Consider the following 23,963-nt stretch of genomic DNA (forward strand, 5'->3'; position numbering starts at 1 on the left):
TAAGGTAAGTGCAAGCTCCGCAACAGATTTTTTGTTTTAAATGCGGCGGTTTTTCCAAATCCGTCGGTTTTCTGTTCGGCCATGTGCAGGCAGCATGTCATAGAGCAGGAGGAGCTGAGCAGATTATACAGTGTCATATGACATGCTGCCTGCAGATAGTACGCTGTACAATGTGCTCAGCTCCTCCTGCTCTATAACATGCTGCCTGCAGATAGGACACTATGTACAATGTGCTTAGCTCCACTTGCTCTTATGATGCTGCCTGCAGATAGGACTATGTAGCACCTGCTCAGCTCCTCCTGCTCTATAGCATACTACCTGCGATTCATTTCTTTGCACAGATTTTCCTGTGCTCATTCCATCCTCAGGACATCTTCTCTTTCTGGATTACTTTTTTGGGATACCAATAATCCATATGTAATCCCGTAGTCTAGCATGAGACTATCTCTGTACACTCACACATACAGATCAGACGTTCAGAGCTGAATAACGGATTTCCAGGGCAGCCGTGAGGTTGGGTTACTATTTATTATATGCTGTAATACTGTACATGGGATATTACAGGACATGCACATCACAGTGAGGAGAAACACAACATCTGATAAAGCTTAATAAGTCCTAGTGTAAACTACATCACGGAAGGAAGAATCAGGGCAACGCCCAAAACTACGCCCTATTCTACACCGCCCGCACAGCAGTGGCCTGCAACTACAACTCCCAGCATGCCCACAGCCTGCAAGCCGCAGGTCCCAGACCACTGCTGTATGACGTAACAGAACTGCAAAGTGCATCGTCTTGTCATTCAAGTCCATCAGCTGCGATCGCTGAATAAATCCTTGCCCTCAGGCTGGTACTGCCTACTACAACTGCGGGCAGCAGGCATGGCCGCCCATACAAACAATCTCTCCATCAGGGGACTGCGGAGTGAGTGCACAAGATGGTTCATTGACAAGGCAACACTAGTAGTAAGACAAGCTGTCCGCAGGGTGTCCGCCATCCCACATGCCCCCCTGGCACAAGGATCTGCATACATAGCTTATTACATGGGTGAGTGCCAGCTTACATTGACCCACAGGTTTAGTAAACTAATGACCTGGGAAGTTACATTATTAAATAGTATCTCCCATCTGTAACGTACGTTCCGAATGAAGCTAGGGCTAAAACACAGTGTGTGCGCACACGGCTCATCTCAAAGTGCTTCTAGAAGTGCGGTAACTTGGCGCGGTAGTCAGCGCTACCACTAGGGGTCGACATCCACGTGGACCTGAATGAGACACAAAAATAACCATGTTAGAGTTTATTTAAAGGGGAGCTCCATCATGAGAGCAGGGGGTCCCATCCACACTAAGTGATGGAGCAGCCATGTGAGTCCATGCTCCAACCCGGGGGGCATACCCCATCCAATCAGACTGTTATGCCTTACCCTATGGATAGTGAATATCAATCAAACCCTTTTAGAAGAAAGTAGCCAAAAAGTTGGATAGAAAGATGCCCAAGTGGTAAAATAAAGCACAAGTCATGTGTTTTACCCTTTAAAGGGCATCTACCACCAGAATGAAAGGCTGTATGCAAATGAGGCTGAGGGGCTCCAGGCTCCATGTGTGTTAATGGAGCCTGGAGCCTCTCAGGCTTATTTGCATACAGTCTATCATCCATGATGTTAAATGTCCTTTAAGATGGTGGTGCCATCACCTTTGTCCCAGCTATCCGGCTCGTGTCTCGGCTTCTATCTTCTGCTCTCCGTGCAGACTCTCCATCTCTTGTGGTTGGGCAATGGTTTGCCGGATCGCTATCTCCGGGCCGCCTCCATATATACTGAACAGGTAGTTCCAGGTCTCTTCGGAGATCTGTCCATAGTCTGCACCTGCACAGAACACATATATCTGTATAAACCATACATACACCTGGGCCGCACTGATGGATAGAGAGCACCCAGCGCCGTGTAGGAGAAGTAAACCATGCAACCAACCAAATTGACAATGCTACAAGGATTTACCCCCATACTCACCCTGTTTAGGCAGCACCTGTCCTCCGCTCTTGGTCAGCGCCACCTTACTGTTATCTATGGGTCCTGGAGGATCTAAAAGTAAAAAAATAAAACCAGAAGTAAATGAACAGGGACTATGATCAGCACATGACAAGGGGTCACCCAGCCAGGGCCTGACCCCCAGAGAAGTGTCCCTAATCGCCCCAACAGCTCTGCTTCAAATTGCTTTGTTGGCACTTTGCGATAAATAAGTGGGTTTTGGTTGTAGTTTGGGCACTCTGTTTCACTGATATAGGTCAGGAAGTTTGCCCCCTTGTGGTGATGTAGAAAGTAACACCAGCACTTACCATTATCTTTGCCTTTAACAAAAGCCTCCCACTCTCTGAACCACTGCATGCTGATACAGTAGATGACGCTGGGGGACTCCTCTGCTTGAAAGGCTTTATTCAGCTAAACACGGGCACAAATCACAAAATCTTCATTAATCACAATTTTAATAAAGTTATGATCGTGCCTGACTTGAAGGATAATAATGGAGGACAGATTTATCAGCGATTCCACTGATGGGCTTCAAGCAACTACCAGCAGTCGTGGGGCAGGAGTCCTGCCAGTCTAATGATCACTGTACAATGTAGATATTTTGTACCTTAATAAAAGTGTCAATCTCAGTTTTTCTGCGTTTCGCCAAAGCTTCAATTTCAACTTGACATATAGAGCAAACATAGAGATGGTTCACAGCCGGGCCTCCCCCGAACCTGGAGGGAATAGAATTCAAGATTTGTTTAAACAGCATTTAGCGGAAATATATTGGACTCCTTCAAATGTAGACCATACACCATCATAGACTGGGACTCAATCTGTAGACTGGGATTTCAGCTCCTCCTCTACGTAAATTCTACATGTGCATGTAATAAGTTTCTGCCATTTTGCACTGCCTTTATAGATATAGTATAAAAACAACGTTCGTCCTGTAGTTACCAGGGAGCTCATTGTATACAGAGTTTCTTTTAAACTCAATGGGGCACATTTACTTACCCGGTCCATTCGCGTTCCAGTGGCGGCTTCTCTGACGAGCGTTCGGGTCTTCCGGCGATTCATGAAGGTCCACGCCCCCCGATTTCCGTCACGTGCATGCCAGCGCCGATGCGACACAATCCGATCGCATGCGCCAAAATCCCGGGGCAATTCAGGGAAAATCGGCGCAAATCGGAAATATTCGGGTAACACTTCGGGAAACCGCGAATCAAGCCCTTAGTAAATGACCCCCAATACCTCTAACCTCACAGGGTCAAATCCTTAATAAGCTACAAGCTCTAATGTACAGTGGTACGGACAGTGTTCAGACCCAATTACATTTTTCACTCTGTTTCATTGCAGCCAGTTGGCAAGATTAAAAAAGTTCTTTTTTTTTTGCTCATTAATGTGCACTCTGCCCCCATCTTGCCAAAAAGAAAGGTTTAATAAATTGGCAAAAATATCTACAAGAAAATCTGAAATCTCACATGGTGAAGAGTGTCCGGCCCCCCGGCGAGGAGTGTCCGGCCCCCCGGCGAGGAGTGTCCGGCCCCCCGGCGAGGAGTGTCCGGCCCCCCGGCGAGGAGTGTCCGGCCCCCCGGCGAGGAGTGTCCGGCCCCCCGGCGAGGAGTGTCCGGCCCCCCGGCGAGGAGTGTCCGGCCCCCCGGCGAGGAGTGTCCGGCCCCCCGGCGAGGAGTGTCCGGCCCCCCGGCGAGGAGTGTCCGGCCCCTTTGCTCAGTGTTGAGTAGAAGCAGCTTTGGAGCTGGTGCAGCCAGGAGTCTTTTTGGGAAGATGCTACAAGTTTCTCGCCCCTGGATTTGGGGATCCTCTGCCTCTTCCTTGCAGATCCTCTCCAGTTCCCTCAGGTTGGATGGTGAACGTTGGTGGAGGCCATTTTCAGGTCTCTCCAGAGATGCTCCATTGGGTTTAGGTCCGGGCTGTGGCCGGGCCAGTCAGGAATGGTCACAGAGATGTTCTGAAGCCTCTGCTGTGTTATTAGCTGTGTGCTTAGGGTCATTGTCTTGTTGGAAGGTTCGGCCCAGTCTGAGGTCCAGAGACTCTAGAAGAGGTTCTCATCCAGGATCTCTCTGTACTTGGCCGCATTCATCTTTCCTTCCATTACACCCAGTGGTCCTGTCCCTGCCCCCATAGCCTGATGCTGCCCCCTATGTGTCACTGCTGGGATTGGATTTGGGAGCGCCTGGTTTTCTCCACCGCTTAGAATTATCTCATCAGAGCAGAGAATCTTATTCCTCATGGTCTGGGATCCTTCATGTGTTTTGCACACTGTATGCGGCTTTCATATGTGTTGCACTGAGGAGAGGCTTCCAGACTCTTCCATAAAGCCCTGATTGCTGGAGGCTGCAGTGATACGAGACTCCCATCTGCCTCCTGCATCTCTGGAGCTCAGCCACAGTGATCTTGGGTTCTTCTTTACCTCTCACCAAGGCTCTTCTCCCACCATTGCTTAGTTTGGCTGGACGGCCAGGTAAAGGAAGAGTTGTGGTCGTCCCAAACTTCTTTCATTTATGTATTATCGAGGCCACTGTGCTCATAGGAACCTTGAGTTTAGTAGAATTATTTTTGTAACCTTGGCCAGATCTGTGCTTTACCGCAAATTCTGTCTCTGAGCTCCTTGGGCAGTTCCATAGACCTCATGATTCTCATGTGCTCTGACATGCACTATGAGGTCTTATGTAGACAGGTGTGTGTGCCTTCCCAATAAAGTCCAATCAGTTTAACTAAATACAGCTGGACTCCAAGTGAGTTAAATATTAGGGTAACAGCAAAAGGGTCTGAATACTTATGAACATGTTGCATTTCAGCTTTTCTTGTTTAATAAATTAGCAAAAATATCTATATTTCTGTTTTTTTTCTGTCAAGATCGGTTGCAGAGTGTACATTAATATGCAAGAAAAAAAATTCTACTTTTTTCATCTTACCAATTGGCTGCAGTAAAACATAGATACTTCCCGTACCCCCTGTATAAGAGTCAGAATATCCTCACATTTGTTACCATGGATCTCACCTGTTGTACAAATACTCCCAGACGTTCTGAGGCAGGATCACCACCAGGTCATCGATGTAATGATACTTGTTAGGGGGGATTCCTGCAAAGAGATGAAGGGGTTACTACAAGCCTTACAATGGTGGCAGTGCATTATAGTATAGCTTGTAGTATGAAGTCAGGGGTTACACTGTATACACCACTACCCCTAGACCATTATGTCCACCATGGATGATACAGGACACAGGCATATTCATCCAAATCCCTTAAATCTGACAATATGATAATGTACAGCTAGCAGCCATAGCCTATAGCTGTGTCCTACCTCCATGACAGCAGAGGAAGCTCTGGTTGGTGATTGGCCCTGGTTCTGCAAAAGTGTTGAACTTGTTGAGCCATTCTCGAGAGATATAGAACTGCAGAAGACCCGATTCCTTCATAGCCGCCAGGGACACGACCTTCTGCCTCTCCCGCTCTGCATCCTCGCTGCTCTTTCTATATACAGGACAGATGGAGACATCAATAATAATAATTCTTTATTTATATAGCGCACACAGATTACGCAGCGCTGCACAGAGTTTGCCAAATCAGTCCCTGTCCCCAATGGGACTCACAATCTACCTTAGCTACCAGTATGTTTTGGAATGTGGGAGGAAACCGGAGGACCCGGAGGACACCCACTTATACACGGAGAGAACATACAAACTCTTTGCAGATGTTGACCTGAATGGGACATGAACCCAGGACCCCAGCGCTGCAAGGCTGTAGTGCTAAACACTGAGCCGCTGTGTATCAACACAGTTATACTGTATATTGCTTTTGTATATAGATCTGTTTGAAAGCCATTGATGGTTATAATTATGAATCAGCGGCCGCTATTTATAACTAGCAGAGTTGTCATGGGGACATAATGGTTCAGATTATTGAAGTTGCCCATGTTCATCCTGGTTGCAGCTTAGTCCCATAAATTGTATACGACTCAGTTGCAATACCACGTACAGCCACTAAACTACACTAACAGCAAACTTGGAGGAATTCTTTACATGTAGAAGTACATCTCCATATACATTCTGCTCACCTGTAGAAGAGGACATACGCCTCTGCGTTCTGCACCACTGTCTCATGTACTTCCGTCACGTACTGGTCGTCAAACTCGTACCACTGCCCGTTTATTACATTCTGGCAGTAGGAAATGTAGTGACCGCCTGCAACGTGACAAGGGGGTTATCCACGGATTAGGAAAACGTGGCTGCCTTCTGGTGGAAACAGCGCCACGCTTGTATATAGGTGGTCACTGGTACTGTAGCATTGACCTGCAATACCATACACCACCTGTAGACCAGAGTGGCACTGTTTGTAGATAGTATGAGATTACTTACTCCCTGCCGTCCCGTGATGACAGATAACCGCCAGCAGGTCATAGGTGGTGATATGGGACACACACTCCTTGGCCAGGAAAGGTCGAAGGTTCAGACCCTCCAAGGGGAAAGAAACATGGCTGCTTATCTTGAAGGAGTACATCACCTCGTGTCGGAAGCGTTTTAGGTGTATACAGAGGATCTGTGGGCACAGGAACAACGCGCTAAGAGCGATGTAAGGAAATGGCGGGAGATGGTAACATTACAGTATAAGAATGTATAAGAGAGCTCACCTCCGGCAGCCGCAGGACCTTACAGTATTTTACACCATTACGTAACCTGCAATATAGATTGAGATCTATAGTGTACATAGAGAACCGATAGAAACGTGATTGATGGGCGATGGGACAGAGATGGCTGCACATGCAGGATACAAACAGATGAAGCTCTTACTTTTTACAGCGTTCACAGCTATACATGTTATCACCTAAGGAGAAAGAAAAAATGTAAGCCACGGGACTGTTCTATTCTAATAAATAAATTACAATAGGACCTGATGAGGACATTACATTATCCCCTGGTTCTTACTTTTATTAAAGGAGGTTCCAAAAACAGCGCCTCTCCTGACCATGGGTAATGTGTGGTACTACAACTAAGCTCCATTCATCTCCATACAGCTGAGCTGCTATACCGGCACCAGCCATGGTCAGGTGCGGAGATGTTTTTAGAAGAAAGCTGTCATGTTTTTCAACCTCCTTTAAGCGTTGGACTCTTATGATATGATCACATGGGAGGAGACTTCATTATGCCGCTTCCTCCATGTTGCTCCGCAAGCTACCACTTCATTTAATCGAAGGCAGCGCTGCGGAAAACCCCCAGCGATTGTGAGGGCAATTTTTCCCCCTCCTTTTCATAGGGAATACGCTGTCTTGGTGGGTAAACCCCTTTAAATTCCCACTACTTCTGTGGTCCACGGTTTAACTCATACATACAGTAAATCCATGTGACCACCGCAGCCAATCACTGGCCTTACTGGTCCTTTACTGTATACATAACCTGTGACCATTAAGACATCGCTGCAGCAAAACAAAGCCCACCGCTGACCATCAAAACATCCATAAGCCCCTCCTAATAACGTGGCCTTACCTTTTAATTCATCAGCAGCAAAGAAAGCAGCTAGGCAGTCCTCCAGGGTGACTACAGGACCCCAGAACCAACTGGGGATGCAGGAGACCACAAACCTGGGGGAGCAGCCACAGACATGTCAGGATCTCACACGTGCTGCTAAGATGTACAACACTCGGGGACTCCTTATAGAGCGGATACCTGCGGATGTAGTCCATGAGAAAGGCGATCCAGCCCTGGGTGTTGTAGTTTTCTCCACAGGCGCCAGATTTGATAACCGCACTCTGATGGATGGTGGAGTGGAGCTTTGCCAGGTCCTCCTTTCCTGGGATAGGAAGAGACAAGTCCTGGAAGGTCTCAATGGTGGTGGACACCTGGGTCATAGCAAGAAGAGGTTATCAGAGGTCAGCTGTATGTCAGTTTTTGACCCCATATCTAGCCTTAAAGGAGATGGCAGATTCCCTTAAAGGACATCTACCACCAGTATGTCAGTGCTTGGATTACAATCCTTCATACTGGTGGTAGATGTCCTTTAAATACAGTACACTGGGACACATACATACCCTGTCACATGTTAGACACTGGACCAAGCTCAGAATGGACCCATCAAAGATATCAGAAATGACGCTGCGATATTTGATCTCTGACCGGCGTTTCCCCCCATTCATGACTTGCGCTGTAAAGCAAAGTAATGTAGTAATGTATCGACACGACAATGTGTGACCCCTCCATTCTCATCAGTGGGGGCCACAGAAGTCAGAGCCCTACCCATTATACAATGATGGCATATAACTTTATCAGATGTGAATAGCCCTGTAGCTTGCACTTACCTTTCTTTAAAACATAGGAGTGTGCTGTCCGTAGTGGGCTGGAGCGAGGGGGGCTGCTGGAGAGTTTGGGGTGTGAGTCAGGAGGGTGAGGACTGCAGGACCGGGAAGAGCAGTGCATGAACGCCTCATTGTCCGGTTCTGGATGGGCACGAAATGGGGGGAAAATAAGCCTATTAGTTGATGAATTGGATAATATGAGTGACGCCGGTTCCCTGTAGGACCTCTGGTGATCAGGAGAATGTAAGACCACAAGTCCTCCCTATGAATGAAGCTCCAAAGCACATAAGAGATTGGAGACCCATTCACTTCTATGGGGCTGACTGTACTGTAATTCAGGCATCTACAATGTGGACACAGTTATACGTCTGCTTGTTTTACCTGGTATCATGGCTGTGTCCACATCTGCGTCCTCATCCGCCTGCTCGGAGCTGGTCCTCCGGTGACAATATGACATTCTTCTCTCTTTCAGCTTTTCCTTCTCAGAAATAGACCTCCCCGCTTCATCCCGGATCAGCAGCTCCATCTCGGCCAGCGAGCCCCCCCCTCCACTCCCTTCCCCATCACCCATCTCTCCGCCAGAATCGCAAGACAGAAAGTCATCCTCTGTGGTGCCGCGCTCCACCTCCCGCTGCTCCTCCTCCTGCTCCTCTTCTTCCCGTTCTTGGTTGTAACTGGATATCGGCTCCTTAAGTTCTTCATGTAACTGGTCCATAAGGCAACGCAGGAATTCCTGGGTATCCTGGGAATGGGAAAAACAGAGCTTTTAAAAAATCCAGAAGCAACCAATTAAAGATTTCCCAACAACAGCAAAAGATCCTTTTTAATAATTTACTTTGAAGTTTTAAATTGTGAATCAAAGATTTACTGAGGGCATATAATGTGACTCACCTGTTGGGCGTATCCTCGAAATAAAGGGTTCACCAGTTTGATTCCATGGGAGAGACTTGAGGGCACCACATAACTTGGTCTGAGGAAAAGGGGAAAGAGGAAAAAATTTACTAGTCGTGCCCCCGAACGCCCTGAGGCCCTGGGCTAGTCGTGCCCCCGAACGCCCTGAGGCCCTGGGCTAGTCGTGCCCCCGAACGCCCTGAGGCCCTGGGCTAGTCGTGCCCCCGAACGCCCTGAGGCCCTGGGCTAGTCGTGCCCCCGAACGCCCTGAGGCCCTGGGCTAGTCGTGCCCCCGAACGCCCTGAGGCCCTGGGCTAGTCGTGCCCCCGAACGCCCTGAGGCCCTGGGCTAGTCGTGCCCCCGAACGCCCTGAGGCCCTGGGCTAGTCGTGCCCCAAAACGCCCTGAGGCCCTGGGCTAGTCGTGCCCCAAAACGCCCTGAGGCCCTGGGCTAGTCGTGCCCCAAACACTCTGGGGCCCTGGACTGGTCGTGCCCAAAACCCCCTCGGGCCCTGGACTGGTCGTGCCCAAAACCCCTTCAAGCCCTGGACTAGTCGTGCCCAAAACCCCCTCAAGCCCTGGACTAGTCGTGGCCCAAACCCCCAGGGGCCCTGGACTAGTCGTGGCCCAAACCCCCAGGGGCCCTGGACTAGTCGTGGCCCAAACCCCCAAGGGCCCTGGACTAGTCTTCCTGCACCAGGCATTCTCCACTATGCTGGAAAAACCAATGAAACATATTCAACCATGACATCCTCTTACCGCTTCTTGTGCCACAATTCTGAGATGAGTTTCTGATAGCTCTTGCACAGCGCAGGCTTCTTGTCTGTCCGTACTAGCCCCCCACACTCCAAAAAGAACTGCGTCAATGGTGGGCTGCAAGTAGTAACAGGTAAACAAGTACTTCTTTCAGGATTTTTCTAATATAGAATATGTATTTGGTCACGTATAGGTGACACCAAGATGGCCGTGTGTGGCTGTAACTTACTGGTCCAGTTACTAGAGCAGCAGTACTAGTCATTACTGTGTTGTACAGTCTCTGAGTGGGAAGGAGTTAAAGTTACGGGCACTACAATGACGGCAGAGCTCATTACAACAATGGCGTTCCCCATAGCAATGTATCAGATTACCGGTGTCTGGCACTGGTGCACGTGGTAGATACAGGACCTGCAGTCTTACCAGTTAGACAGCGCTTGCAGAGCCGCGTTCATGTAACATGAATTCCCAATGTTCTTCATCCCCGTGAGACCTGGAGACAAAAGATGGCGGATGCAATATAAATAAGTTAGTGACACTATAATACGGCCACCAATACACCAGAAACTGAGCGAGAGGCTCTGGATGAGCACATGCTCCCCTCTAGCTGCACTCTAACCTCTGGGCTTCAGGTCATCGTCATCGCTCTCCGACTCTCCGTCATCAGCAACTGCGATGGGGACGGACTTTAATGGGTGAACAGCAGCCGGTACTTCCTAAAAAAGCACAATTTTAAACCTAGCCTATACCCACAGTTTTATCCCAGTGGGATTGTTAGCTACAAAACATATATATATTACAAGAGAAAGAGGTTAGGATTGACAAGACGTATAGAAGCCCTTGTCCCCCCCATACACACACTGTTACGGCGACGCACCCGATGGCTCAGTTTGGGTGACGTAGACTGGGAGTGAGTAGGAGAAGGAACCCTGGAGTCCAAGAAAACTTCCTTCTCACAGGCGTAACACCAAACCCGGAAGGTGGTCAGGTTCACGGTCAGATTGTGCTTCTTAGCCTAAAAGAGCCAAATAAATTCATGTAACGTCCCCAAATGGCCGACCCTTCTCATACACAAGACACAGGGCGACGGCCTCACCTGGGCATGCAGGGTGCTGTGATCAGCGTACGACTCGCCACATCCCACGTACTGGCACCCATCCTGAAAGAAGAGTGGTGGTCAGTCACCAGCCGGCTCAATGTTGTCTTATTTTGGCGACGTGTTGTTTAGTTATGAGCCACTTACCTGCAGACAGGCCCATAGGTTGGGACCACCGGCTCCACACGACTCACATGTTCCCTATAGAAGAAGCAAAGGAGGAAATTAAATCCTGTATGAAAGGAAGGGACATCGTTCATGATGAATACTTATACACCCTTAAATACCGTATTTTTCGGACTATAAGGCGCAAAAAAATCCTTTGATTTTCTCAGAAATCATAGGTGCGCCTTATAGTCCAGTGCGCCTTATATATGAACCCTACTTACAGACAACAGCTGCCTTGAACTGTGCACAGGTCTGCCACCTGCTGGTCATTCATCCTTATAATCCGGTGCGCCTTATATATGAACCTAGATGTTTTAGCAGCCATTTATTGATGGTTCGCCTTATAATCCGGTGCGCCTTATAGTCCGAAAAATACGGTACTTGGTGAGGACCCCTTGCCAAGGATCCCACATTGCTGGACCTTTACTATGGTAGCAGGCAGCTTGTGGGCTCACCTTGGATTTTAGGAGGAGATCCTCCTTGGTCACTTCTCCAATTGAGTCCAGATGCGAGCAGAAATCATCCATCTCCCCCATAGTGATGGAGGCCAAAGGGGAAAATCTCAAGCGTCTTCAGGAGTCTGATGAGCAAAGACGTAATGGACAACCTGGGGGAGAAGAACAAACAGGAGATGGATTAGGGAAGAAGTGTCACCCAAGGGGCGATGATCCGGAGCTAGAAAATGCCTCAAAATCCACCCCAAACCAAACCACACAAACATACCCTAAAACTGGCTGCGGGTCGTATAGTAACCAATCACAGCACAGCTAGTATTTTGTCAGAACAGTTTAGGAAATGAAAGCTGAGCTCCGAAACAAATCCTGCCTTAAACCTATAAAAATCTGAACCACACAGGAAATTTTCTAACCAGGTGGAAGTTTTTGATTTCACAGAGATGGAGGGTCTGGATCCTCCCTACAACTGACTGGGAATTTATTTAGTTTTTTATTGGGGTTTTACAGGAGTTCAACAAAACCAAATGGGGGGGGGGGGGGACCAAAAAAATAAAAGTTACTTACCCTGGTCTGACCTCCGGTTGTGTCAGGAGTCATGAGGACTATTTATAGCCAATCAATGGGGAGCACGGGACCTTGCACCCTCCCCTGAAGCAATAACCCTATACTACCCTGTACTTTTAAGATTGTTTATCAATATATCAGATTGGGGAGGGCCCCACAACCTGCATCCCCCCCATCTCCCACAATAAGTTTTAAGAGATTGCAGCATTCTCTGCAAGCCTTTTCACTGCTTACCAGCGCCACAGAACATATAGTGGCTGTGATTGGTATTGCAGCTCCCTCCCAAGTTGCAAACACTGCATAGAGCTACTGCCCGGTGATCAGACCCTCTGCCAGGCAGACACAGAGGGCCTGTCCTACAATTTGGATAACCCTTTAATAGAGAAGCTAAGAATTAGGACAGTTGGCATCACACAAGGACATAGGAGAGATGTACACACTCCCTCCAGCCCTGCGAAGCATCCATGTAAATCAATGAGCGCCTGTGCTGACCTTTCTCCTCCATAGGGGCAGCACGTGGCTCCTGTAACCTGCTGAATCACCGCTCCACATCATTATTAATCTCCAGCTTCACCTCCTGACCTCCAGAACATGGCGGATATATACAGAGAAGTCAAGAGACACTTTTATGTCAATCGAAATTGTTGCAGTTTTCCTGCATCTTGTTATACCTTGACATTCCTCGTCAATAACTGTGTTTGCTGTGGGTGAATGGAAACATTCATGCTCTATAGTTGCCCTATAAGACAGATGATGGTTCCCACTACCCCCGCACACACCAGCAGATGGGGGAATGGTGCGGATCTGGCGATCGCTGGGGGTCCCGCACTGGTCAATGGCCAAACTTAGGCCAATAAATAAGTGGACACTATAGTATATATGTCTGTAGCGTATACATGTATATACCAGGACTGGTCAATGCATACTGCCCCCTATAGACCCTACATTAACCTCACTTCCAGTACAGATCGTCCGCCACACATTATCTACACACTGGTATTAGATATCGCCACCATTACTATGGCAGTCACCCAGCTTTCCCAAATCATCAGCTACATACACTATATCAGTTCCTAGGAAAGCTGGGTGCCATTCCTATGTGAGATCTTAAGGCAGTCAGGGGTTGTCACCCAGCTTTCCCAGGAACTGATATACATAGATAAGTTATATTCTCGTTATGTGACCACCTGCGTGTGTCGCCCCCTGTAGGTCGCTTACCTCCCTCTAATCTATGGCTTTGCAGTCTGGACAAGGGCCCCCATCTTTCTCTGCAGCTGTTGACGGCTGATTCTTAGCTCCGCCCCCTCGCTGCCAGGACAGGGGTGGAGCCTGTAAGCTTCAGAAGTCATCACGTCATCTCTCTGCACCGCAAAAGAAGCCCGGAGGCCTTAGAAAGGTGTCCTTACGTCATCACCCCGCGCCGGAAGTGAAGCTGTGCTCTTTAATTGTTTACATGCAAGTCTAAGGAGCGTATGGTAAGATGCCAGCTGGTAAAAACTTCCGCAGACGGAAAGCCTCCAGCTCTGAGGAAGAGGAGCAAGATGAAGGGGTGACCCAGGAGGTCAGGTCAGTGAATAGGAGCAACCTGTCAGCCTCCTGATGTGGTGTAGCTGCTTTCTTGCTATCTGATCAGTTGTGATTTGCCTCCCCCAGTAATGATATGTGATGTCATCCATTACCACATCTGCGCCAATTGCTATGGATACCTATGACAAAACTGATGGCAGTGGTCCTGCGGCTGTCACAAGATGTATCAAATGACCCTTAAAGGTCCTCATCACATCTTCTTTCTTGATGTCCCATGTCCTTCTATGGATAGAAGGGCCGGACCAGGACATGTAGATGATACTGGTGACCCTGTCCTATCCCTTTATTTGATTTGCCACCATATAATGTCTCCTGCACACAAACGGTGCCCATGCGATTACCGCACCAGCCAGTTATCCCACTGGCAGGCCCCATTCACATGATTGGGATTCCAATGAATCATAGAAGTTCTCATTTTTTTGAACATACTTTTTTTGTGTTTGTGCAGAATGAAACTTGAAGAAGCTAAGGAGGTGCAGAGTCTAAGAAAGCGACCCAATGGTGTGAGGTAAAGGGGGGCCATTTAATACAAAACATTTAGACACTCCGCTTTTGTCTGGGGAAAATAAAACCCAGCTCAATGTGACTGATCGGACTAATGCAGTGAGGGGTCTCCTCCCTAGGATGCAAAATTCTCTAAATCTAATCATCCATAGCGGAGAGTTTGCTACAGCTCTATACAATGTAAACTACACCCTAATGCATTTTACTTGCACATTGTACTAAATTGTCAAGACATTGCTCCATATTAATAAGAGAAGATGCTATCACAGTAGGACATCCGTCAAATACACCCAGCATGACGTCTATGCTTTTGTTTGATCTGCAGCGCTGTAGCTCTGTTGGTTGGAGAAAAGCTGCCAGAAGAAGCAGTGCTGGCGGTAAGTGCAAATCTTCCATATAATAATAATAATAATTCCTTTATTTATAAAGCGCACATAGATTCTGCAGCACTGCACAGAGTTTGCCAAATCAGTCCCTGTCCTCATGGGGCTCACAATCTAATTGCCTACCAGTATGTTTTTGGAGTGTGGGAGGAAACCGGAGGACTCGGGGAAACCCACGCCAACACAGAGAGAACATACAAACTCTTTGCAGATGTTGACCTGGATGGGACCTTAACCCAGGACCCCAGCATTGCAAGGCTGTAGTGCTAAACACTGAGCCATAGTGCTGCCCCATATAATAGTTTCTTCTCATACTTATTGTGGCACAGCAACCAGTTAATGCATTGAAATGGTTACTATGCATGATGGGATAAGTGTCATATCACAGGTACCAGATCTCATGATTCCCACCTATTGGGAAGAACTGGGGGCCACAAGTCCCTCTGAGTCCTCCCTGTGATTGATGCACCAGTATTCTCCATTCACGTGTCGGGTCAGTGATCTCCTAGTGAGGGATTATGACTGATGTGCCCACCATTAATCATTAAAAGTCCCAATGCCCTCCTTTCTCTTTATAGGATGATCCTTTCAAGATCAAAACCGGAGGCATGGTGGATATGAAAAAGCTGAAGGACCGTGGGAAGGATAGGTAACGTCCTGTATAATTCTGTACTGCTGTGTGTGCTGTGTAACCTGTCTGACACAAGTCATTCTACTTCCTCCTCCAGACTTGGAGAAGATGAAGATCTAAACCTGGGGACCTCATTCTCTGCCGAAACCAACAGGAGGGATGAAGATGCTGACATGTAGGTGACATGTTGTAGTGATCTATATGAAGCTCCTCCTGTTAGATGTTGGGGGTTGTTGATGCAGTTTCTTCAGCAGGTGAGATATCAGCATTACATTTGTATTCTTACTAATTCGATCTCTTATTTCTGCAATTTTAGGATGAAGTATATAGAAACTGAGTTAAAGAAGAGGAAGGGGATCATTGAGAATGAGGAGAAGAAGGTGAAACCAAAGAGCGCAGAAGATTGCTTGTATGAACTCCCGGACAGCATCAAAGTGTCATCTGCCAAGAAGACAGAAGAGATGTTGTCCAATCAGATGCTGAGTGGCATCCCGGAGGTGGACCTGGGCATAGAGTAAGTACACGGATCGCTGGGAGATTGCATCTCGTATGGGAATACTGGAGCTCTGACAAGAATATTCATATTTACAGTGCAAAAATCAAAAACATCATCTCCACAGAAGAGGCCAAGGCCCGCTTACTGGCCGAGCAGCAGAATAAGAAGAAGGACAAGCAGACCTCCTTCGTGCCCACCAACATGGCCGTCAACTACGTGCAGCACAACCGATGTGAGATTCACATGTAGAGTATATGATACGTAATGGCTTTGTCCAGCAGTATTTTCCCTGTAGCCCTAAGCCACCCTTGATGGGTAGCCAAAATTCATATGACTCTTGTCCGCAGGGTTTGGTATGTCAGATTTGCATGCACGATTAAAGAGGTTGGACTGGGTTTCAATGGTTGGTGTTCCAGAAATCAGACACCAGTCTGTGTGTTTTCCATCTAGGAAGGGGACGAAAACTTGGCCCAAACACATTAAGATTCTGTAGCAAACAGTCTCGGATGGAAGTGGGGCTTCCCAAAACTGGGGTACATCTTGAATAGTAACCATAATGCTTAACTCAATCAACAATGAAACAACGTGACACATGTTTTGCTTCTCTTTTCAGTTTACCAGGAAGATCTGAACACTCCTATGAGACGTCACAAGGAAGAGCCAAAAGCGCGCCCCCTCCGTGTGGGCGATACAGAGAAGCCAGAGCCTGAGAGTGAGTGTAACTTCAGATGAGTATAAGACAACGGGTCCATGAGTCAGTATGTTCTACAATTTACCGGACTGAACCTAAAATCACTGAACAAAATAAAGGGGCTCATTTACTAAGGGCTCCACGGCCGCACTTTCGCCGGGTTTCCAAAATTTTTCAATTTTGCGCCGAATTCCGCCCGGGATTTTGGTGCATGCAATCGTATTTTGGCGCGAGCTTTCACGCAACAGAAATTGGGGGCGTGGCCATCGGAGAACCCGGCGGATTCGGAAATACCACAGAATTTAAAAAACAAAATGGGGCAGATTTACTTACCCGGTCCATTCGCGATCCAGCAGCGCGTTCTCTGCAGTTCCTCCGACGTCCACCAGGTGGCGCTGCTGCGCTGAAGAGCATCGGAACGCGCTCAAGTTCACCGGCCTATTCCTAGTGAAGGTAAGTGCAAGCTCCGCAACACTTTTTTTTGTTTTAAATGCGGGGGTTTTTTCCGAATCCGTCGGGTTTTCATTCGGCCATGCCCCCTGATTTCCGTTGCGTGCATGCCAGCGCCGATGCGCCACAATCCGATCGCGTGCGCCAAAATCACGGGGCAATTCAGGGGAAATCGGCGCAAATCGGAAATATTCGGGTAACACGTCGGGAAAACGCGAATCGGGCCCTTAGTAAATGACCCCCAATGTGTCGCAAGATCAGCACTCACATGCACCGGGAAGAAGGTAAACTCCGGCAGACATCGGCGCAGCAGCGACACCTGCTGGATATCGGGAGCACGATCTTAGTGAATCCCGGCAGACCCGAATCAGCGTCGGACAACGCGCCGCGGGATCGCGACTGGACCGGGTAAGTAAATGAGCCCCAAAGTCGTGGCACTTGCCCATAAAATACGGGCATTCTTTAGGCCGACGAACAGGATGGCAACATGTGGCTGGGTGATGTCCTGAGTTCAGTTCAGCAGTTGTCGGATCGGTCTGATAAATCTCACAGCGAGTTTGTTGAAGCAATGGGCCTAAATCTGATAAATCACAGATGTGACGTCTCTGCCTCGCTCTTCTGTAGTGGGAAAAGATGCAGAATTTTCTGCATTGTCAAAAACTGAGCCCTGAGTAACCCTAAGTAGATGTACATAGGTAAAACTGATTTTATCATCCTCTCCTTTACAGAATCTCCTCCAAACCGCAAGCGTCCCTCCAATGAGAAGGCCACGGACGACTACCATTACGAGAAGTTTAAGAAGATGAACCGACGATACTAACGCGGCCGCCTGGGAATGTCTATTATGGTGTAATAAGATACAAGCAAGGACATTGGTTCCCAACTCCTGGTTATTATTCACCTTTTATCCCCCTATAAAGTCCATTTAGGACCCACCATGTGTTTATGCCACCGGCTCAACAGAACAGGAACTTCAGTGTTACCCGCAGATCCTTGTCACATCTGTATTTTATTTTTATTAAATGATACCGATTTTGTATTCGGATGAGGAGTATGATTACACTTCTTCAGAGGCCGATCAGCACTGAGAGCATCCCTAACCTTCCTACAAACTCTACATAATAATAAGATGTACTCGTGAGGAGCGACGCTATTTATGGGCATTATTTACCTGTTTCCCCTCTGTGGGCTCTGTCTGGTTCTCTCTGGTGTCTCAGAGCTGGTGGCTGGGGACTAGCTCCTATGCTGTCTCCCATACACTGCACATATTGGGGCACATTTACTTACCCGGTCCAGTCGTGATCCAGCGGCTCGTTCTCAGACAAGGATTCGGGTCTGCCGGGATTCACTAAGATCATGTGCCCGATATCCAGCAGGTGTCGCTGCTGCGCCGAGATCCGCCGTAGTTCACCTTCTTCGTCCCGGTGCATGTAAGTGCTCGATCTTGCGACACAAATTCTTTTTTTAAATTCTGCGGTTTTTCCGAATCCGTCAGATTGTCCGACGGCCACGCCCCCGATTTCTGACGCGTGAAAGCTCGTGCCGCTATGCCACAATCCGATCACAATCCCACGGCAATTTGGCGCAAATCGGAAATCGGCGGGAAACCTGAAGAAAGTGCGCGATTTGGACCCTTAGTAAATGAGCCCCATAGAGTAGAGGAGAATCCGCTATATAACTCACCCAGAAGCACCAGCAGGATTATATTAGACATTATCTATTATAGACATTAGGCATAATAGAAAAGTACTGACCTGTCCGGTTAGGGAGAAGGTTTAGTGTGATGTCACGCAGTCTCTCCCTGTGTCTTACATCAGACCTGCTTGCTCACCACCCCTTCCTCTCCATAGACCTTTCTGGGAGCAGTAGTCCGCATTGCTTTTAGAAAGATATCATTGTTGGAATGAGATTACTGGAGAAGTATTCATTAGTATAAGATGCATTACATTTTCTTGTATTCCCTTCTCCATTGATTTATCCAGAGTTTAGTGAAAAGTTACTGACCATCAAAAGTATTTTTATGTACATTAAAATCGTCACTCACTTGATGAACATTCAGGGATTATTAAGGCACATGGGCAACTTGTGTAATAGATGGGCCAACCCTTGGCTAGCGCTAAATATATATATCTAAAATATATATATATATATATATATATATATATATATTTTTTTTTTTTTTTTTTAAAGTTCATCCATTGTTTTCTGCAGTGTTCCGTTAGCTATCCACCTGAATCCAGATGTGAAAGTTTTTAAAAAGTTGCAAATTTTGCTGCAAATCTAAGGCTGCCCCTGACCAGACGTAGAAATTAGTTTAGAACTGATTGCAACTTTTGTTTTTTTTAAAATAGACGCAAATCACTTAAGACCAAACGCCATATTTATCAGTTAGGAAAAACCACTAAGAAACATCTGACCAGCAGAAACGCCAAGAAAAAACAGATGGACAAAGCCAGACTTATGATACTGGGGCTCATTTACTAAGGGTCCGAATCACGCATTTTTGTCGGGTTTCCCGAATATTTCCGATTTGCGCCAAATTGCCCCGATCACGTGCGCCAAAAGCCCGGGGCAATTCGGCGTAAAACGGTAATATTCGGGAAACCCGATGGAAAAACGCGATTCGGTCCCTTAGTAAATGACCCGCCTTGTGTTTGGCCAGGCCACAGAGATGCTGCATGGTCCTTACGTGGCCTAATCCAGCTATTTGGGGGCAGTTTGCAGCAGATTGAACTTGGATTCAAATGTTTAGTCAGATTTCCAAATGGGCATGAGGAAGATGTAACCGATCCACTTGTGATCACTGATTGGGGCACATTTACTAAGGGCTTTCCCTCACTCTTCTGTCGGACTTTGCACATTCTTGTAGGGGAAAACTACCTGCACAGTTATAAGAAGTGTCTGCGCTGGGATTCTGGCGCATGCGACCCTTTTGTGGCACAGCTGCGCTGGCTTCCATGCAACACAAATTAGGTGGCGTGCCATCAGATGGTCCCAGTGATTCAGACCGAGCGCTGTATTTAACATGCAAATTGTGCCGCTCGCCCCCAACTTAAAGGTCCACCCCAAAAAAGTTGGTGAACTCTGTTAGACCAGTGATGGGAAGCAACATATTCATGATTTCTGGCAGATGATCTTAGTGAATCGGTCACACCCAGCATTATACACAGAAATACCACTTTTAGTGAAGTTTCCGTAAATGTGCCGCGTTGTCTTAAAAAATAGAGGAAAATACTAAGGGTTCTTTCACACTGCTGTTGTTTTTTCACATCCATAAGGCTACATTCACACTACAGTATGGGGGATCGTATATACGGCCGACGTATATACGGCCGATATACGTCCCCCATACACTTCTATGGGCTCACGGCCATGTACGGGAGCGGTACGGTGCAGCACACGTGCGGCATTGTACCGCTCCGTAGCCCGGGGAAAGATAGGACATGTCCTATCTTTTCCCGTATTACGGCGCCGCGGCCATATATCGCTATGGAGAGGGGCGGGGGTGAGCTGCGCTCACCTCCTCCTCCTCTCCCCGCACTGGCGTGTAGTACGGCGGGCTCACGGCAGTGTGCATGTAGCCTAAGTCAGTGATTTTCACAGGGGCATTTACTGAGCCAATGCGCTATGGATACGTAACACACACAACAGTGTGACTCCACCCTCAAATGGAAAATCGCCAGCACCCAGTATCCTCCCCATAGACGGAATCTGAAATCTTTTCACAATTACAGACGGTCCCCTACTTAAGGACACCCGACTTACAGACCACCCATAGTTAAAGACGGACCCCTCTGCCCGCTGTGACCTCTGGTGAAGCTCTCTGGATGTTACTATGGTCCCAGACTGCAATGATCAGCTGTAAGGTGTCTGTAATGAAGCTTTAGTGATAATCCTTGATCCCATTACAGCAAAAAATTTTAAAACTCCAATTGTCAATGCAAAAAAAATTTTTGTCTCGTTCTACCATTATAAAATATAAAGTTTCTGCTTACATACAAATTCAACTTAAGAACAAACCTACGGACCCTATGTTGTACGTAACACGGGGACTGCCTGTACTCTATGATTTTTATTTTAAGGGGTTTGAGTCTTATTCTACCTTATGTGTGTTTATAAATAAGATAAGAGAGAAAAAGAAACAAGTAAAAGTAAAAGAATCACTTATGTTCTGTTTGTTTGTTATTTATAGGTTTTATGTGAACACACCGGTTATAAATAAGAAATTATAACGTGATATATGACTTACCATATAGACTCGAGTATAAGCCTAGTTTTTCAGTACAAAAAAAATGTGCTGAAAACCCCAACTCGGCTTATACACAAGTAAAAAAAATATAGGTTTTACCAGGTTTTTGTGGTAAAATTAGGGGCCTCTGCTTATACTTGGGTCGTCTTATACTCGAGTATATACAGTACCTGTATTTTGTGATTGTGTATTTTCTACAGCGCTACCCTAGATTCCTTCAGGCATAGGAGATTCTCCAAGCTATATATGTATATAAAAGGAAAACTTGGAATATAGAGATCCTTCCAAATATTGCTAAAAGGATGGGACGAGATATCTGCATCCCTGGCACCAGGGGCGTAACTAGGAAAGACAGGGCCCCATGGCAGACACCTCTAAATGGGGCCCCCCTTCCCAATTTAAAATATGCATATTACACTCAAATATATATAAATATATTTATATACATAAATATACAGTTCTTCACTGTTACATACAACATATAGAGCAGAGGTCCCCAACCGCCGGTCCGCGGACCAGGACCGGGCCGTTGCAGTTTATCAGCCGGTCCGCGCAGGGGGCCGCGGCTCCGCTCCCCCCGTTGAGTTGTCGGCTCAGGCTCCAGGCCGAGGCCTCGTCCACAGAGAGCAGCCCCGAGCTGACGCCATTGTTGTTCACGGGGCGGCCAGGCCTCCGCCGCCTCTGAAGGCCAAGGTCCTGCGGTTCATCTCCGCACCTCACACAACACACGGGGCCCCGGGAGCGCCCGCGGGAGAACTTCTGCCTCCCCCCGGTACAAGACATGATGTGCCCGCTGTGCGGTGCCGCTACTGCCGCGAGCTCTCCGCTCACTCCGCCCCCCGCTCCCTGCAGAAACTCCACGCTCCCCTACCGCTTCCTCCGCTCTCCGCTCCCTCTGCCCCCCACTCCCGGCTCTCGGCTCCCTGCTGAAGCTCCACGCTCCTCTACCGCTCCCTCTGCCCCCCGCTCCCGGCTCCCTGCTGAAGCTCCACGCTCCCCTACCGCTCCCTCTGCCCCCCGCTCCCGGCTCCCTGCTGAAGCTCCACGCTCCCCTACCGCTCCCTCTGCCCCCCGCTCTCGGCTCCCTGCCCCTGCTGAAGCTCCACGCTCCCCTACCGCTCCCTCCGCTCTCCGCTCCCTCTGCCCCCCGCTCCCGGCTCTCGGCTTCCTGCCCCTGCTGAAGCTCCACGCTCCCTCCGCTCCCTCTGCCCCCCGCTCCCGGCTCTCGGCTCCCTGCCCCTGCTGAAGCTCCACGCTCCCCTACCGCTCCCTCTGCCCCCCGCTCTCGGCTCCCTGCTGAAGCTCCACGCTCCCCTACCGCTCCCTCTGCCCCCCGCTCCCGGCTCTCAGCTCCCTGCCCCTGCTGAAGCTCCACGGTCCCCTACCGCTCCCTCTGCCCCCGCTCCCGGCTCTCGGCTCCCTGCCCCTGCTGAAGCTCCACGCTCCCCTACCGCTCCCTCCGCTCCCTCTGCCCCCCGCTCCCGGCTCTCGGCTCCCTGCCCCTGCTGAAGCTCCACACTCCCCTACCGCTCCCACCACTCCCTCTGCCCCCCGCTCCCGGCTCTCAGCTCCCTGCCCCTGCTGAAGCTCCACGGTCCCCTACCGCTCCCTCTGCCCCCGCTCCCGGCTCTCGGCTCCCTGCCCCTGCTGAAGCTCCACGCTCCCCTACCGCTCCCTCCGCTCCCTCTGCCCCCCGCTCCCGGCTCTCGGCTCCCTGCCCCTGCTGAAGCTCCACACTCCCCTACCGCTCCCACCACTCCCTCTGCCCCCCGCTCCCGGCTCTCGGCTCCCTGCCCCTGCTGAAGCTCCACGCTCCCCTACCGCTCCCTCTGCCCCCCGCTCTCGGTTCTTCACCTACCCGCTTCCGGCTCTCGGCTCCCCTTTCACTCCCGTCTTAACCCGGCTCCGCTAACGTCCCCCCCCTCCAGGCTCTTGGCTCCCGGCTCCCTGTTCCCCCTGCCCCCGCTTAAGCTCCAGGCTCCCTAGCCTCCCGGCTCTCACGACCTACCCGCTCCTGGCTACCTCACCGCGCCACCACCGCTGCAGGACAAGGCACCGAAATTTCCAGGAACACAATAGAGAGGTAAGGTTACTTTATCTTTGCATATATATGTGTAATATGTGTATATATGTGTAATATGTGTATATATGTGTAAACATATGTAATATGTGTGTGTATATATATGTGTTTGTATATATGTATATGTGTGTGTGTATATGCTGTATCTACTGTTTGTTTGTATACAGTGTATATATGCTGTATGTATATGCAGCATTTGTGATATTTATCAGGGCTTCTATTTTGTACTACATGGCAGTACTCGGTATGCATTTTATACTACATGGCGGTATTCTGTATGCATTTTATAATACTTGGTGGCATGCTGTATGCATTTTATACTACTTGGTGGCACGCTGGATACATTTTATACTACATGGCGGTATTCTGTATGCATTTTATACTACATGGCGATACGCTGTCTGCATTTTATACTACTTGGCGGTACGTTGTATCTATTTTATACTACTTGTTGGCATGCTGTGTGCATTTTATACTACTTGGTGGCACGCTGGATGCATTTTATACTACATGGCGTTATTCTGTATGCATTTTATACTACATGGCGGTATTCTGTATGCATTTTATACTACATGGCGGTATTCTGTATGCATTTTATACTACTCGGTGGCATGCTGTATGCATTTTATACTACTTGGTGGCACACT

The 23,963-nt window shown here is 48.4% G+C and overlaps 3 protein-coding genes across 4 annotated transcripts in view; 2 read left to right on the top strand and 1 right to left on the bottom strand.

Moving 5' to 3' along the window:
* Nucleotides 1–509: 509 nt before the first annotated feature.
* Nucleotides 510–13,615, bottom strand: USP20 (ubiquitin specific peptidase 20). 2 transcript variants are annotated; one of them, XM_072124505.1, is made up of 25 exons: nucleotides 13,464–13,615; nucleotides 11,682–11,833; nucleotides 11,206–11,259; nucleotides 11,059–11,121; nucleotides 10,840–10,977; nucleotides 10,582–10,678; nucleotides 10,386–10,455; nucleotides 9,969–10,082; nucleotides 9,211–9,289; nucleotides 8,701–9,061; nucleotides 8,323–8,460; nucleotides 8,056–8,168; nucleotides 7,694–7,866; nucleotides 7,514–7,608; nucleotides 6,821–6,854; nucleotides 6,661–6,706; nucleotides 6,389–6,569; nucleotides 6,088–6,214; nucleotides 5,335–5,504; nucleotides 5,031–5,112; nucleotides 2,634–2,742; nucleotides 2,335–2,437; nucleotides 2,009–2,080; nucleotides 1,693–1,864; nucleotides 510–1,264 (listed from the first exon to the last, which is right to left on the bottom strand). In XM_072124505.1, the coding sequence occupies exons 2-24, from the start codon at nucleotides 11,760–11,762 to the stop codon at nucleotides 1,704–1,706; spliced, it is 2,661 nt and encodes an 886-aa protein (XP_071980606.1). In that variant the 5' UTR covers nucleotides 11,763–11,833; nucleotides 13,464–13,615; the 3' UTR covers nucleotides 510–1,264; nucleotides 1,693–1,703. The 2 variants fall into 2 exon arrangements, with proteins under 2 accessions (XP_071980606.1, XP_071980605.1); XM_072124504.1 differs by having other exon boundaries at nucleotides 10,822–10,977.
* A 6-nt stretch (nucleotides 13,616–13,621) lies between these two features.
* C9H9orf78 (chromosome 9 C9orf78 homolog) lies at nucleotides 13,622–18,032 on the top strand. The gene is made up of 9 exons (XM_072124506.1): nucleotides 13,622–13,811; nucleotides 14,281–14,340; nucleotides 14,662–14,713; nucleotides 15,298–15,368; nucleotides 15,448–15,525; nucleotides 15,667–15,864; nucleotides 15,942–16,078; nucleotides 16,460–16,558; nucleotides 17,716–18,032. Exons 1-9 carry the CDS (start codon nucleotides 13,726–13,728, stop codon nucleotides 17,805–17,807), a joined length of 873 nt encoding a protein of 290 aa, XP_071980607.1. The 5' UTR covers nucleotides 13,622–13,725; the 3' UTR covers nucleotides 17,808–18,032.
* Nucleotides 18,033–21,834: 3,802 nt separating this feature from the next.
* Nucleotides 21,835–23,963, top strand: part of LOC140077391 (torsin-1A-like) — a 41,007-nt gene continuing 38,878 nt past the window's right edge. The window contains exon 1 of the mRNA XM_072124515.1: nucleotides 21,835–23,319. The gene's annotated coding sequence lies outside the window, so the exon portion shown is untranslated. The remainder of the gene's footprint in view (nucleotides 23,320–23,963) is intronic.

This window comes from Engystomops pustulosus, chromosome 9, assembly GCF_040894005.1.
Source record: "Engystomops pustulosus chromosome 9, aEngPut4.maternal, whole genome shotgun sequence".
Lineage (NCBI taxonomy): Eukaryota > Metazoa > Chordata > Amphibia > Anura > Leptodactylidae > Engystomops > Engystomops pustulosus.

What these genes read in the sequence shown, in the direction of transcription:
- USP20 (XM_072124504.1), bottom strand. Translation starts at nt 11,762, where the DNA reads ATGGGGGAGATGGATGATTTCTGCTCGCATCTGGACTCAATTGGAGAA. An exon ending in CTCATGGACTACATCCGCAG is followed by an intron (nt 7,609 to 7,693) that starts GTATCCGCTCTA and finishes CTGCTCCCCCAG; the next exon opens with GTTTGTGGTCTCCTGCATCC. An exon ending in AGGTCCTGCGGCTGCCGGAG is followed by an intron (nt 6,570 to 6,660) that starts GTGAGCTCTCTT and finishes CTGTGCCCACAG; the next exon opens with ATCCTCTGTATACACCTAAA.
- C9H9orf78 (XM_072124506.1), top strand. Translation starts at nt 13,726, where the DNA reads ATGCCAGCTGGTAAAAACTTCCGCAGACGGAAAGCCTCCAGCTCTGAG. An exon ending in AAGGACCGTGGGAAGGATAG is followed by an intron (nt 15,369 to 15,447) that starts GTAACGTCCTGT and finishes TTCCTCCTCCAG; the next exon opens with ACTTGGAGAAGATGAAGATC. An exon ending in CTACGTGCAGCACAACCGAT is followed by an intron (nt 16,079 to 16,459) that starts GTGAGATTCACA and finishes TTCTCTTTTCAG; the next exon opens with TTTACCAGGAAGATCTGAAC.